Below are 13552 nucleotides of genomic sequence, written 5' to 3' on the forward strand. Positions count from 1 at the left end.
CCAAATTTGTCAATAGGGTTCAATTGTAACACAGATCCTTTTAGTCTTTTACACTGAAATCAAATGTTTCATTTCATCTTAAAAAATGCAGGTGCGACGTTACCGATATTCATCGGTATATCGTCGTTGATTCTGCAATATCTGCTATGTGCATTTTAACGTCGATTGTATTTTTTACACCATCTGAAAGCCATTTTGACGGTGCATTTATCCAGTTACGAAAAAAAATAGTTATTAAGACAACAAGAGTTTTATAGATATTTTAAAAATAGAGATCGTAGTTTAATAATAGAAATTTTTAAACTATAAATCACGAGTTGGTTTCAACACTTTTTCCATCAGTAATATTAGATCAGACATGTTAAATTGTTATAAAGATATTTGTCAAAACTGACGAAATTCCAAGATAATTATATTTTATGTACTTATAAAATACGTTGTGGCTGACGACGTGTGTTATAGAAGAGTAACAGGTGTAGGATAACTTTTGCAACTGTTTTTTACTTAAAAGTGAAGAAAAGATGGAGCATAACCTCTTTTTTAAACATACTTTAATACTTCAGAAAAGGCAAATTTACACAACTTAGAAAAAATGTGTCACTTGATTTTTACAGTGTACGCGATTATAGTATTGTCAGCCACTGTACGCCTTTATTCCAAAGAATGATACTGATTTAATTTTAATAATTTGGATTTTTCTAAATAGTTTTTTATTATATTTTCAATCTTAATTTAATCCATGTTTTAAAAATTAACTAATTTAAAACATTTTGTTTGCACAAATATTATCCAGTTTGTTGATTGTAGATTCATTGTGACTTCTAATTTACTGTTGTTTGTCTGTATTGTTTTTTTGTTACAATTGATTTGTTTTTTGTGATCACTTCTAATTTTTGTAATTTTTCAATCAATATGCAGCTCCAACTACGACTCTTTGTAGCAAGGACATTTTTTTCTCGATTTTTTGAGGAGCGATATTGTTCATTTTTTTGCATTGCTTTACTCAACAACATATTCAATTTAAATTTTTAAAGTGAAACTTTTTTCCATCGCCTCAAATTTTTTCGTCCATCTATCGCATGTCGCATTACAGCCGGCTGCGGAGTAAGGGTAAAGTGAAAGGTGCTCGGCAGAGCAGCCAAGGCCAATATGATGGCGGTGCATATTCTTACTCATTCGTGCAAGTGCTCCGCGGTATTTGTGTGTTTTGATCAGTGTATTGATGTGTACTGATTCGAAAAAAAAGTTTCACTCGCATCGTGGTTTCTTTAAACCATAGCAGTTTTTTTGTTTTACTTTGGAATTGTTACAAATTCCTTGTTGGAACCAACTTAAAATATTTTTAATAATTAAGGAAGGAAGTTACTACTTACCTTTTCTGTATAACGAGCATCAGCTTCAGCTTGATAACGTTGATATTTTAGTTTATTCCTTATGAGAGGAGGTGAAAGTGAAATAAAAGGCATTTATATTTTGAACAATGTCCATATTATATTTATCCCACATACACACGGCACGTTGTGAACCTTGTCTTATCATTGTAATAATTATATGTACATTGTAGAACGTGTAGTTAGATATACATGAAGGCCCGGGCCGTTGCCGAGCGCTACAAGAGCAATGCGAGCGACCAACTTTGTGTGGCCTCTCGTCTGAACAACATAATTTTCTTATGTTACAAACTCTATCTGTACAATCATTCTAATTAGCAATATGCCATCGCCTTCATTATTATCATAGTGTAAAATCTTGTTCATAAAGTACGTACTTACAGTAATTGTTTAATAATAATAATATTATATTTTTCTTAATGTAAAAGTCAAAAGCGTCCACAGAAGGAATATGGTTATTGCTTTTTTATTGCAAGAAGCCGTTCGGCTGTAATACAATGAGTTTACGTAACACTGAGCGCCGAGGTATGGGCCGGTCTACGGGGGCTGCTCTACCGACTAGGACTGCTAAATATATACGACGGAGGCCCCTAACAAAGCGGCCCAGACCCGAGCGCGGATGGACCAGGGGCTGCAACACAGGGACAGGGCGGGTGCCATAATACATCATATCGTGGCGGCACCTAACCACTCGCTACCGCTTAATTAAATAAGAGTATATGTTATGTATATCATAGTAATATCAATATATACAGCTTGTATACATTTAATAACGTAATCCTAAAGTACGTATGAAAGTAACACAACAAAAGAGCGCGGGGCGCCTTAAGTATACAAAAGATGGGGGGGCGGCACGACCTCAGTCTAAACTACCTGCGTCCACCCCTAAACTATATACGCTTGCAAGATCAAAGTAAATACAATAATAAAATTTTGGACAGCACGATTTAATTTTCAGTGTATAGTAAGGCCCACGATATACAGTTTTAATCATACAACTGAAAACTTCACAGTGTGAATCAATATTGTCGAGATAATATTCCGTTTGGGAAATAATACGTTACAAATGACTAATAAACTCCTACTCTAGCCTCTAAGGGACGGAGGGACACGCCGAATGTCACAATAACAATTAAGTACAACCCGAATTTGTATTTCATTATTTGTAAAAATCAATAACAACCTATACACTAAACTAACATCCGCAACGTTTTTTTTTATTAAATATTTAGTATTTTTTGTTAATTTGTTTTATACTTTGGCCGATTAGCACCACCACATGTGTAATAGAAAAATATGCACGCGAATATTTTTTTTAATTAGATTAGCTCGACGTGCCCCTCTTTGAAGGTCCGAGCGAGCCCGCGACCGGCCTTTTGATATGTTGGTATACGAGAGGCGGTGCAATGCGCTGCTGGAATGTGCCCAAATCGCGGACTGACGCTCAGCGGAGACTCCACAACCGTCGAGGTGGCCACACATCCCCTTTTTTTTATTAAAGACATGCAGCCACATCTCCATCGGTTTTGTCTTCTGCATGTTAAAGCTTGGGCTACTGGGTCGATGAATTTTTAAATGCATTCCTCCAAAATCTCGAGTTAGTTTTTTTTGTTTAGAACTTAGGCCAAAAATTGCAATTTTGCACACTCAAAACAAACACGAGTAAAACGAATCAGTGCGAGATGGTGGAAGAAAAACATTAAAATTCCCTGAGTCGACCCATGTGGTGTCTTTTTCTAAACTTATCCCTACCATTTAATGCAATAACACAGTTTACAGATATCAAAATATATAAATGAAAACTTATTTTTGGTTTTAACCTACCTACACTTACCGTATTGCTCTGGATTGACATTAAAATACTTCGGCATTACCAAAATAAAAACGCAGTCACTGTATTGACATTAGTATTGACATTTTATACCTTTGGTCAATTCTCACCAAACATGGACGGAAGACGCCGCAAGACGACGCATCCGTCTGTCGAAACCTAATTTCCTATTTACGCCGACATTCAAATCCAACAACCCCGCCGAAACACAACTAAACGAGCTTTAATTGACATTTGAGATAGTAGTTGAGAAGTTGAAAAGTAATAAATATGACACTTAATTAATAATAAAAATAATAATTGGATGGGGAGCGTCGGTGACGTGGACATGGGTGGCGGTGGGTCATTAAATCTAAATGTCGGTTACTAGCTGCTAGCATCGCGTAACCTCGGTCGAGGTTCAATAAATAAATCGCACAATTTCACGGAAACGCGCGCCTACCCACTACAATTAATTTTCAACTACAGTCAATCGTTGCGACAATTCGAATAGCTAAATAAGCGTTCGCGCGTCACGCCTCTAAAGTCGCCGCGTCTAGATGAATTATACTATGCGTCACGTGCGAACGATACTCGGCCACTATTTTCCATTTCCTACATTCGAACTATATTTATGTAATTAATTTATATCGTGGTGTATTTGTACTGAGGAGACAAGCAATTGCAGTCAGTCAGACAACAATGATAATATTCATTTAACAAGCCTACCGGCGAAATATATAACTTAAAAACAATCAAATCATAACACACCATATAACTCACATGGAGGACATTGTGAGACGGCGGGGTGTGTTCAGCGCCCGCCGGATTAATTAACTATGTCATTTCGTGGCGATCACAATAATTTGAATATAGGTAAGTTTTGCTAAATGCGGCCGCATGCGGTTGCTGCGGGCGCTCCTACACCACCGTCGCCCCACCATTATAGAATATTCACTTAATAACAGGAAACATTTATATAATATATACTTTAAATTGATCTGGCCTATACTAACAATTAGACAGATCTAAGGTTAGGATATTACATGAGGAATACGTTTAGGACCCTACAAGCTACACAGACGCCAGTGGGCCGCATCGAACCTGACCTCGCAGAAACGTCAGTCCATCAACCAGAGTTGAATTATGATGAGGGAAGGTTTATAGGTATATTAGGTAAGTTATTATATATAATTAGAAAGATCGAAACCAGCGCTTCCTTGGCCGGGTCTCGATCCGACCCATCGAATCAAATAACAATAATAATTATTATATACAAATTCCTTAAATTATCCAATTAGTGGTTTGTATACATTAATCGCGCAACACACTATGTGTCGGACAACACAAAAACTTACACTTAATTTGTTCTTTTTTCGTATAAATAACAAATAATGACGACCTATGACGAAATAAAATTTTATATAAAAACAACTATCGAATAAAGAACTCAGATTAAAAATAATAAAATTTACCACGGCAATGCGCCAAAAAAATAAATTGCCGACATTGCCTCGTTGGTCCTTAATTATAATAATATGTGAGGATAATGTATCCCATTTTAAAGATACCCTGTAATATATCATATGTAAGAAACGCAAGACGTAACCAATAGTGCCTGTGTTTGGTGGGGAAGCCGCATTTTCGGAAGCCGTCGAGCAATCATCCACATCACTAAGCAACCCAAAAATGAAAACCCAAAAGCAACCAACCACACACTCAAAATTTGGCAGCGAAGAAATGTAAAAATTATCGTTCTAGAACCGCACCGCACGTGACCTAACTGTAGTTCTATTATAATGAGTGCATTAAAACGGAATCGAAAATATCCTATCTAAAATGCGGCGGGTCGTAGGAACATTTTTCATTAACGTGGTGACAATGTGTCCCAGATTATTCTCTTTGTATTGGGTCACCACACTCGGCGGCTACCGAAGGGCGGCGAAGCGGGACGCTGACACCAAACATTACAACAACAAGTGGGCCGCGCCTGGCGGGGTGCTACATTATTATTATTATTATATTATATTATAATATTATACACATAAAGTGAATGTACAAGTGCAGTTGTGATGACATCACAGTAGCTGCCGAGTCGAGTCACACAACACTAGACAGTCCTCGAGCTCAGTGATAGCCGTTGGTAAACGCAGCAGGAATTAAGGGACCCTGGAACAAATAAAACGACTATTCTATAAAAACCGGACCGACAACCGAACTTTAATACATCTTCAAATGTAATGCAACGATATGAAATATTGTGTTGTACTGTTCTGTTATAACGTCAGCTCAATAAGAAAACTAGTTTCATGTTTTTTACAACTTCTACTAAGAAAACCACACTGCAATTTTATTGGTTTTCCAGACAAATAAGACGGATTCATCTTGTTGACTCGCATTTTTTGCCTCTCTGTCATATTCTCGTAGACGGATCTGTACGAACCAAATTACAATTTGAGCAAAACAAACCATAAATTTAATGCATTATAAAGCTTTCACTTTAATGTTACTTTTGTTAGCATAAGAATTTAATTAGATTTTTTTTAAGTATGTATTTACTGGTATTAATTTTGAAATTAGGGAAAACTAGTTGTCATACGTTCTTATTAGTTGCGGCTGCAAAGTAAACGCTTAGACTGCTCAATGTTAACATACATCATGGGTACCGTAAAAGGGGGTTACTTTGACATAGTTTGAAAGGTTTTGTTAATGTATTCGTTGCAATATTTTCTTGAAAAAATTAGCATCAGAACAATTGATCCTTCTGCTTTAACAAACAAACTTAAAATTTTGTCTTATGGTCATAGTTTCACACAAATAATATGTTTTTTGTATACGCTCCCGAAAACAGCTGTTTTAGGGACTCATTTGAGTCTCTAAAATGAGTCTTTTCCGGACTCAATAAAATAGTACGCAAAACTATTATTTTAGGGACTCAGTCCTCAAAAACAGTTTTTGCGGACTAAAAAATAAAATTGGTAACTATGATAACGAAATTTTTTGAATTAGTAAGAGGTGTGAATTTGTGTTTTGGGAGCTTTAACAAAAAAATCTTGTATGCACCACGTACGCAAAAGGTTTTAGGGGACGAATCGGAATTAATGACGAGGCGACGTAGGAGCCGAGTCTTTAATGAGAGGAGTCTATTTTGTGAACTTGATACATAACTAGCTATTATTTGTACTTTCTTAAAAAAAATTAAATAAGTCATTTTTTGGTATGTTGTGGCTTATATTATGGCATAAAAATAAAATAAACATAATTTCGGTATACTATACTGAAAATGAAACAAAATTAGTAGCCCCATAACGTGTTAAAGTAACCGCGGATGTCAGAGTAACGCCATTTTACGTCTCTCGTTGAAACCACTGAATTTGGAACAAAACAGAAAATATTATTGTATTAAATTTGTTTAAAAAAAACAGCAACCTCTTTTATCCTATTATTCCTTTTTAAACACAGCATACATATTCTAGTACAGTATGTCCCCGGATTGAGTTTCCAAGAAAAAAAATCTTTGATTTTATGCCAAAACTGTAAAAGAAAAACATTTTTTGCTTCACCTATAACGAGCAAACCTGAAATTACAATTGCTTTAATTTTGATTCATTAGAAAGAAAAGTTCATTTTTCTCTTGATTTTGAATAAGTAAGTACATATAGGTAGGTGTATATGTACAGGGTGTCGTATATCGAGTGTCCAGTCTCCAAACTCAAACATAGGGAAATAATGTTGAATGCAATGTTTAAGTGTTTTGCCAATTTCTTTGATAACATCTAAGTAATATAAGTAATCAACTAAGTAGTCGTTGAAAGGGATCATTTTAAGGTGACAACCATGCAAAAATTCAAGCAATCCTAACCTCAATCTTTCCTACAAATTATTTTTTAAAATAAAACTGTACCCCAGGTAGCAAAAAATAATTAAAATTAACAACGTAATTAATTAGGCTAGCAAACATAAAGATTTTTGTCATTATTGATGTGATTAAATTTGTTCAGAATGACGTTAATGACACTTTTTGTGTAAATCAGGCTTTAAGTTTAAGTTAGACTTCTACAACCTACTTGATGCACATTAAATTCAAGGAAAAAAAAAATTCAATTGATAACACTGTCAAATTTAATAAATGACATACTAACTTTCTTTAAATTTAGTAATCTAAATTTTTTAAACATAACAAAAGTCAAGTTGTGAGAATGTAATTTGCGTTGCGTCTGAAAATCGGCCAGAGGTCTTTATCATAAATGACTTACTCTGTATATGCTATCAAATAACACCTGAGTGACCATTAATTGGAATTATAGAACTGAATTCCAAAAGAATTACAATTAGATTATTGGAATTACTACTAAAACTTCCGTAAATTTTTTTGGAACTGAAATTAGGTGTGCAAATTGTTTTAAAGTTGTCGGCCCAACTTATAAATTAACAGTTCTTCATAACATAAAATTAGAAACGTAGTTGTGGTAGTTACGAATTGAATAAAATTCGTTAGTCAAATTTTATCGCGCAACGTTCGACGGTTTTCCAAAAATATAAATGTGAAAGGTTTGTATGGACTCACCGGACTGTAGTTAAGAGGGGCCCTGCTGACGGCGATCGCCGGGAAGCTGGAGGGTTGTGGGCTAGCGGCCTGCACATAGCCCACGCTATCCCCCGCACTGCTATTATACATATCTATGGTAGGTCCAGGTGAGTTGGCAGCAGGAAATCCACCACGTGTGTTGGCTGCGTGGGGTGAAGCTGGCGGACCGAAGCCCTGCGCTGCCGCCGCCGCAGCCTGGTAGTTATTCATCACTGCAAAGGAAACCGAGAAGTGGGGTTGTGGTGGTGCAGTCTGGTCGGCTCCGGAAGGCTGCGTCCAACTGGCTCCCGACGACCCTGCAGGAACACAACACACTCCTGGAGCCGACCGAGGCCGCTAGTACTATTACTATTGTGTGGATGAAAATATAGGGTGAAAAAAATCTACGGTTCTACGACTACGACATTCAAGGCAATAAAGTTTAGAACGTGGTGATGTTAGAAGGAATGAGGTTTGTGCTAAACTAACGTGTAACTAAAACAATGGACACGCTCTCGTCATCAAACGGCTCCATTTAAGTGTACACAGGACAAGGCAACATGCAAAACAATACGAGTAATTACCTGACAAGGCCTGAGTCAATAGTGGGGTGTTATTGTTAGGTGTCAGTTGTCCGTTGGTTAGGTCCACTGGAAACACACAGCACACAAGATTAATACAGGGAAATGACTGTACACGTGCTACATGTATTCGTGTAAGAGACTGTGTAATTATAAACGTGGTCGTCAAAGGTTCGACACGAAAGTTGCTTTGTTTTTCGTGATGATGCGCTTTCTAGAAAATGGAGCAGCAATCAGTCTAATTACTATCGTGAGATAGATAGAAAAAGCATAGGGATAGATAGAAAAATACGTTAGTTTCTAGATAAAATAAACTCCTCTATTATCTCCGATCTATATTAGATTCAACTTTCATGTCAAATTCGCCAAGTCGATGGTCGTTTACATGCTTCAATCTCGTCGAAAACTTTCAGTCGAATTAAAGTTTGATAATAAAAATGCAGGAAAGCTCCAGACCCATATAAGGTTTATACACAGCCATGTGATGGATGAACAGAAGGTTCGGAAAAGAATGAAAAAGCTGTCCTCGAACGTATCGGCAGGAGTTTCTCCAAACCAACCATCTATCATCAACGGACAGAATTTAATATACAACATGTCCAAGGCCTCGCCTATTTATTGAATCTTCTAGTAATTCTTCCGGATACAAATTACGATAAATCAAAAACCACCATCGATAAGGCGCTCTCAACCAAATAAAGAAACGAGATTAAATGTGTAAGAGATGTGTCTAAAGAAACGTCATAAATTGCGGAACGCACACATAAATTCCACTAAAGTATCTGCTATGTTCTATCAATTTCTGCCGACTATTATCCAACTATCTGTTTCGCATCACTTCTATTATACATATTTTGCCTTCGCTACAAGTTCAGTTACTATAGAAGAAACTGATAGTCGGCGATCTTTCGCTACACATCGACTAATCTAAATCACAAGAATGTTAAAATCGCTATAAATCTATAATCACTAAATTTATAGCATCTTTTTACAAATTATTAAAAAAAAATTCTACGATCTAATCTACGTTCTATGTGAGGCTATTCTATTTTTATCCGACAATGTTATTTCGTTACACCTGATTTAGTATGAATGCGACTACGCTGATCTACATCTATGGTTAAACATTGATCTGCTGAAAGTCTATATCACAAAATTAATTATCACATGACTTCTATGACTGCACTAAATATTAGTAGATTTACTCGCCCCTCGTAAGCGTTGCAAAATTCCAAATTGGCATCCGCTTCGGTAGTTCACACACTGTTTAACACCTCAAGTGTAACCTATTTTTGTATCATCGGGCAGACGCCCTTTTTGCGTCCCAAATTCGCACCTGGACTTTAGAAAAACGAAATCCTAACAACTCATGTAATACTAAATAGCAGTTGGTTTTAATTAATTGTTCTACGATATTGAGGCGCAAACTTTCAAGTACAATGACAAAATCCTCGCTATTAATGAGTTTCTAGTATTGTAGCCCGACAATTAAATAACCAATTAATTTCAGGATTTATTTGTGAAGCACATTTGTACCACCCATTACTCATGTACTGGTGGGAAAAGCTACATTGTCTCTTACTAATTGAGACGATCAATTTCCGTCATTTAGCTATTTTAATTAAAAGCCATAATTACGCATCTATAACTTGAAATGTCACACCACACGTTGAATCAAATTAATTCTCGATACCTGCTGGGGATAATTTTAAAATGTCATAGTTAATAACTGCGTCATGCAACTTGCGTAATTAGAGAAGCTTCTTGGTGTTGGTGCTCGTGAATATGGGTGACTATTGTTTACGTGTCTTACATGACTGATCTGTGATTGTGCTTGCAGGCATAATAGTAGTAGAGAATACGCCCTTTGCTTGATGCATTATTCATGACATATCTTTATAAATACATTTCAAATTATTAGTCCTGAAAGGGTTCGAAGTAGAAAATTTGCAGAAAGCGGTCTAACCACGTAACGAATCAAATTCAATTAAACTTTCCTAGTCGCCAGTTGTACAATTATAATATTGAAGGATAATCCCTTTAGGTGCCGGGGGTAACATGCTAGATCCTCGATTTACATACTAATCAGACCCACTTAAACTAGAGTAAGTCTACTCAACAACATAAAACACGCCTGTTTGTTCAATTCTAGACCGAAAAAATCGATATGTTCGTGATAGGTTTAGAGAAGCATGCGTAAGCATGATGACAATAAATTTAGCGACCCGAATGCAAATCTTAATAGAAAGTCAGTGGTGGCTCGTCCAGGTGTGAATTTGCGACGCCTAATATACAACAGAACATATAGACACAGTAAAAATGCAGTCGTTTCCTTACAGTATACATTTGTTTATTTCACAAATTGCTTAAAACGGTCCGTTGCGATCAGGGCAACAAGCAACAGTCTCATAACATCGAATACTTATAGAAATTACGAATATGTACAGTCACACATCCTCACATACATTTATAATAAACAGCTTTGGCATATCGATTATTATTTATAAATCTTAATGATCACCTGGACAACATTCCAGCTTTGTTGTAGGTGTATAATAATGCACACAGAGAAATTAACGTAATCGGGTAGCCGTAGGGATCGATATTGCGGCTTGGACGTAGCCGAGTAGCCGAATTGTGTTTGCATAAGGACGCTTCGTCTCAATTAAACTTGATACAAATTGACAGATCGAGTCCTCTGTCCGCATCTCGATACCTGCGGCGACAGTCGAATGCTTGCAGATGTACAATGGAGACAACGCCTAATTGAATCGGTCTATTGCTAACGATTAATAATTGCCACAACCCACATTTGCCAAACTCTTAAGACTGAGCAGAAAAATAAATTCGAATTTAAGGCAAACAAGAGCGAATAATGCCAAATAGCAAACGTCATGTGCACCAGGTGTGGCAAACGCGGCGGAATTTGTTAGGGTGAGCTTAGCAAACCGCATGTATCTAAAATCAATATAGCATTGTCCCATTTAAATAGAATAACGGCTATACAGAGAGATCGCGTCGCGAATGGGATCGCCTAGTTCGGACGTGTGCGCATCACCTTAGCCTATGCATTTGTAAGAAGTGACCAACCAGACAGACCATGCTCCTGTGAACGCAGCGCGAACTTTGAGTAGGTATACAGGATGAACGCGAAAGTGCCCAATCGCGGCCGGACTCGCTGGATGGAGGATTTGGGACGGGGTCGCGGCCAAACGGCGACGGTTGTTTCGAGAGGCATCGAGGTGCTCACGTGAAAAATTATATCTTTTCTTTTTAGAACAAGCGTATATAACAAATTGTATATAATCCTTTGTCAAAATACAAAAATAACGAATTAACAATAACAATGTACAAATTTATCTATTACGGCCCAAGCGCAGAGTCTTCGGAGAATTCGACACGTTCCAAGGATTTTTGCTATTTTTACGATTGGAAAATACGCTTAATATTTAAAATAAAAAAATTATTCGAAAAGCGCAGATTGTGCGTTCTATTAAAACTAAATTTTAAAATATTTATATCACAGTAGATGGAAATTTTTCGTTCTTAACATAAGTCGCTGAAATATGACGGACTCTTCGTCTGAATTTGAACCGAGAGATCATCGCAACTTTAACAAGTAAAGGCCAAATCAGATGAAACTTGCTCGGGGCCTTTTCAATATTGGAATGGACAGAAGGTTGCTTGCAAAGCCAGTCGGAGCTAAACTGAAACTAACCATACCGGAGGGGCGCCACTATCGTACACAAGAATATCATCCTAACCTAACAGTTACTCACCTAAACTAGCACTACACCTACCGATTATACCCATTGCCTATCTAGTATTAGTTGACTAAAACGGAATCGAAATACATCTTCCAGTCCACGGCAAAACAAGAAAACAAAAGATCAAAGAAATGAAGAAGAAGAAGAAAGGATGGACTGGAGAGTATGTATCGGATAAGAACCAGTCTAAGAAGAGAGTTATCTTTGTGAATACAAGTATGCTCTGTGTAAAAAGTGTTAGTATATACGTCTAGATCTGTTAGTAATGCTGTACTGCCACGCGGGCGACGCGATTTCGTTCACAGGGGCATGGCATGCAGGCTGGCGGCTGTTGCCGTGCCACCGTACATCCCCAAATGATCAAGGGGGTATGGTAACAACGGCAACGGGTGGTGATGATGGTGTAAACTGGCCAAGGCATTACCTGTTGGGTACGGTAGTCCGAAACTAGGGTAGCCCGAGTAACCTCGACCGGCCGCGTAGGCCGCGTATGCGGCTGCCGGAAAACCTGCAACAGAAAACACCCATCAGACAACATTCTCGGAAAGATTAAAGGGTTACTATGGAGTTAAAATTTTTCAAGCTTTTTAGTGCTACCAATAAAAAACTCTTGCCAACGTTTCCACTTGGCAAGAATTTTTACTATCTTCTTATAAGTTTATTTGAAATGTTAAAATAAAAAAATGTTTACCGAGAAATTTAAACTTCATAATGACACCAAAACCAATTTGTATGACATTATAATTATTCAGATTTTCTCACTAATTGTGGGATACACCCTGTATACAGCACTACAAATATAAGTTTTAAGGTATAGCAAAATAGACATTAAAGCATCTCAAAATTTGTTCTTGTTGCTTCTATCAATTTGAAGGTTTTCTACAAGAAATGTACAGTGGTTCTGTATAAGACACACCAACCCTAGTTAGTTTTATCATTAATTATTCAAAATCTTTAATCACAAGACAAATGTTGCAATAGTACCTAACGTAATGCTATCCATAACGTAATAATAAATGACAAATTGACAATTTATTAAAAAAATTAATCATTTAAAATTTTTAGTTATCAACTCTAGCATTTTTGGGATAAAATCAATCATTACACCCGTGAGTTAATTTAAACTTTTGTGACTGAAATGGGATTATCGACAATACCGGATTCAATACTGTTCGTCCTCAATCCGGTTTCGTGCACGGCAACAATCGAAATTTTGACCCACAATTCTCCAGAGAGAATTAAGACGTTCAGTCATTTTTGATCGTGCAACATTAAAAATGAAAAATTCTTTACATACCATAAAAATAGATTAAAGATTTGATTAGAAACTTTATATAGGATAAATACATTAATAGCGGCTATAAATTGATTTAATGGTTATTTATAGTCGTAACTATTGAGCAAATAGATGTGGATGTGTGCACATAACTGTAGGT

At 36.7% G+C, this 13552-nt stretch overlaps 1 protein-coding gene across 10 annotated transcripts in view; it reads right to left on the reverse strand.

The window, feature by feature from the left end:
• Positions 1-1465: 1465 nt before the first annotated feature.
• Positions 1466-13552, reverse strand: part of LOC123015952 (RNA-binding protein Musashi homolog Rbp6) — a 301201-nt gene continuing 289114 nt past the window's right edge. For 6 of the 10 annotated variants that reach the window (XM_044416058.1, XM_044416059.1, XM_044416067.1 and 3 more), the window contains 4 exons: positions 12541-12624; positions 8353-8418; positions 7769-8085; positions 1466-5370 (listed from right to left, as the gene is read on the reverse strand). In XM_044416058.1, coding sequence (XP_044271993.1) covers positions 5329-5370; positions 7769-8085; positions 8353-8418; positions 12541-12624 — 509 coding nt within the window. In that variant the 3' untranslated portion in view covers positions 1466-5328. The remainder of the gene's footprint in view (positions 5371-7768; positions 8086-8352; positions 8419-12540; positions 12625-13552) is intronic. The other 4 variants (XM_044416061.1, XM_044416063.1, XM_044416064.1 and 1 more) reach the window with 3 other exon arrangements.

The sequence above is a fragment of the Tribolium madens genome, unplaced genomic scaffold, assembly GCF_015345945.1.
Source record: "Tribolium madens isolate multiple individuals breed KSU strain unplaced genomic scaffold, Tmad_KSU_1.1 Scaffold_19;HRSCAF=116;Tcas5.2_LG9, whole genome shotgun sequence".
Classification (NCBI taxonomy): Eukaryota; Metazoa; Arthropoda; class Insecta; order Coleoptera; family Tenebrionidae; genus Tribolium; species Tribolium madens.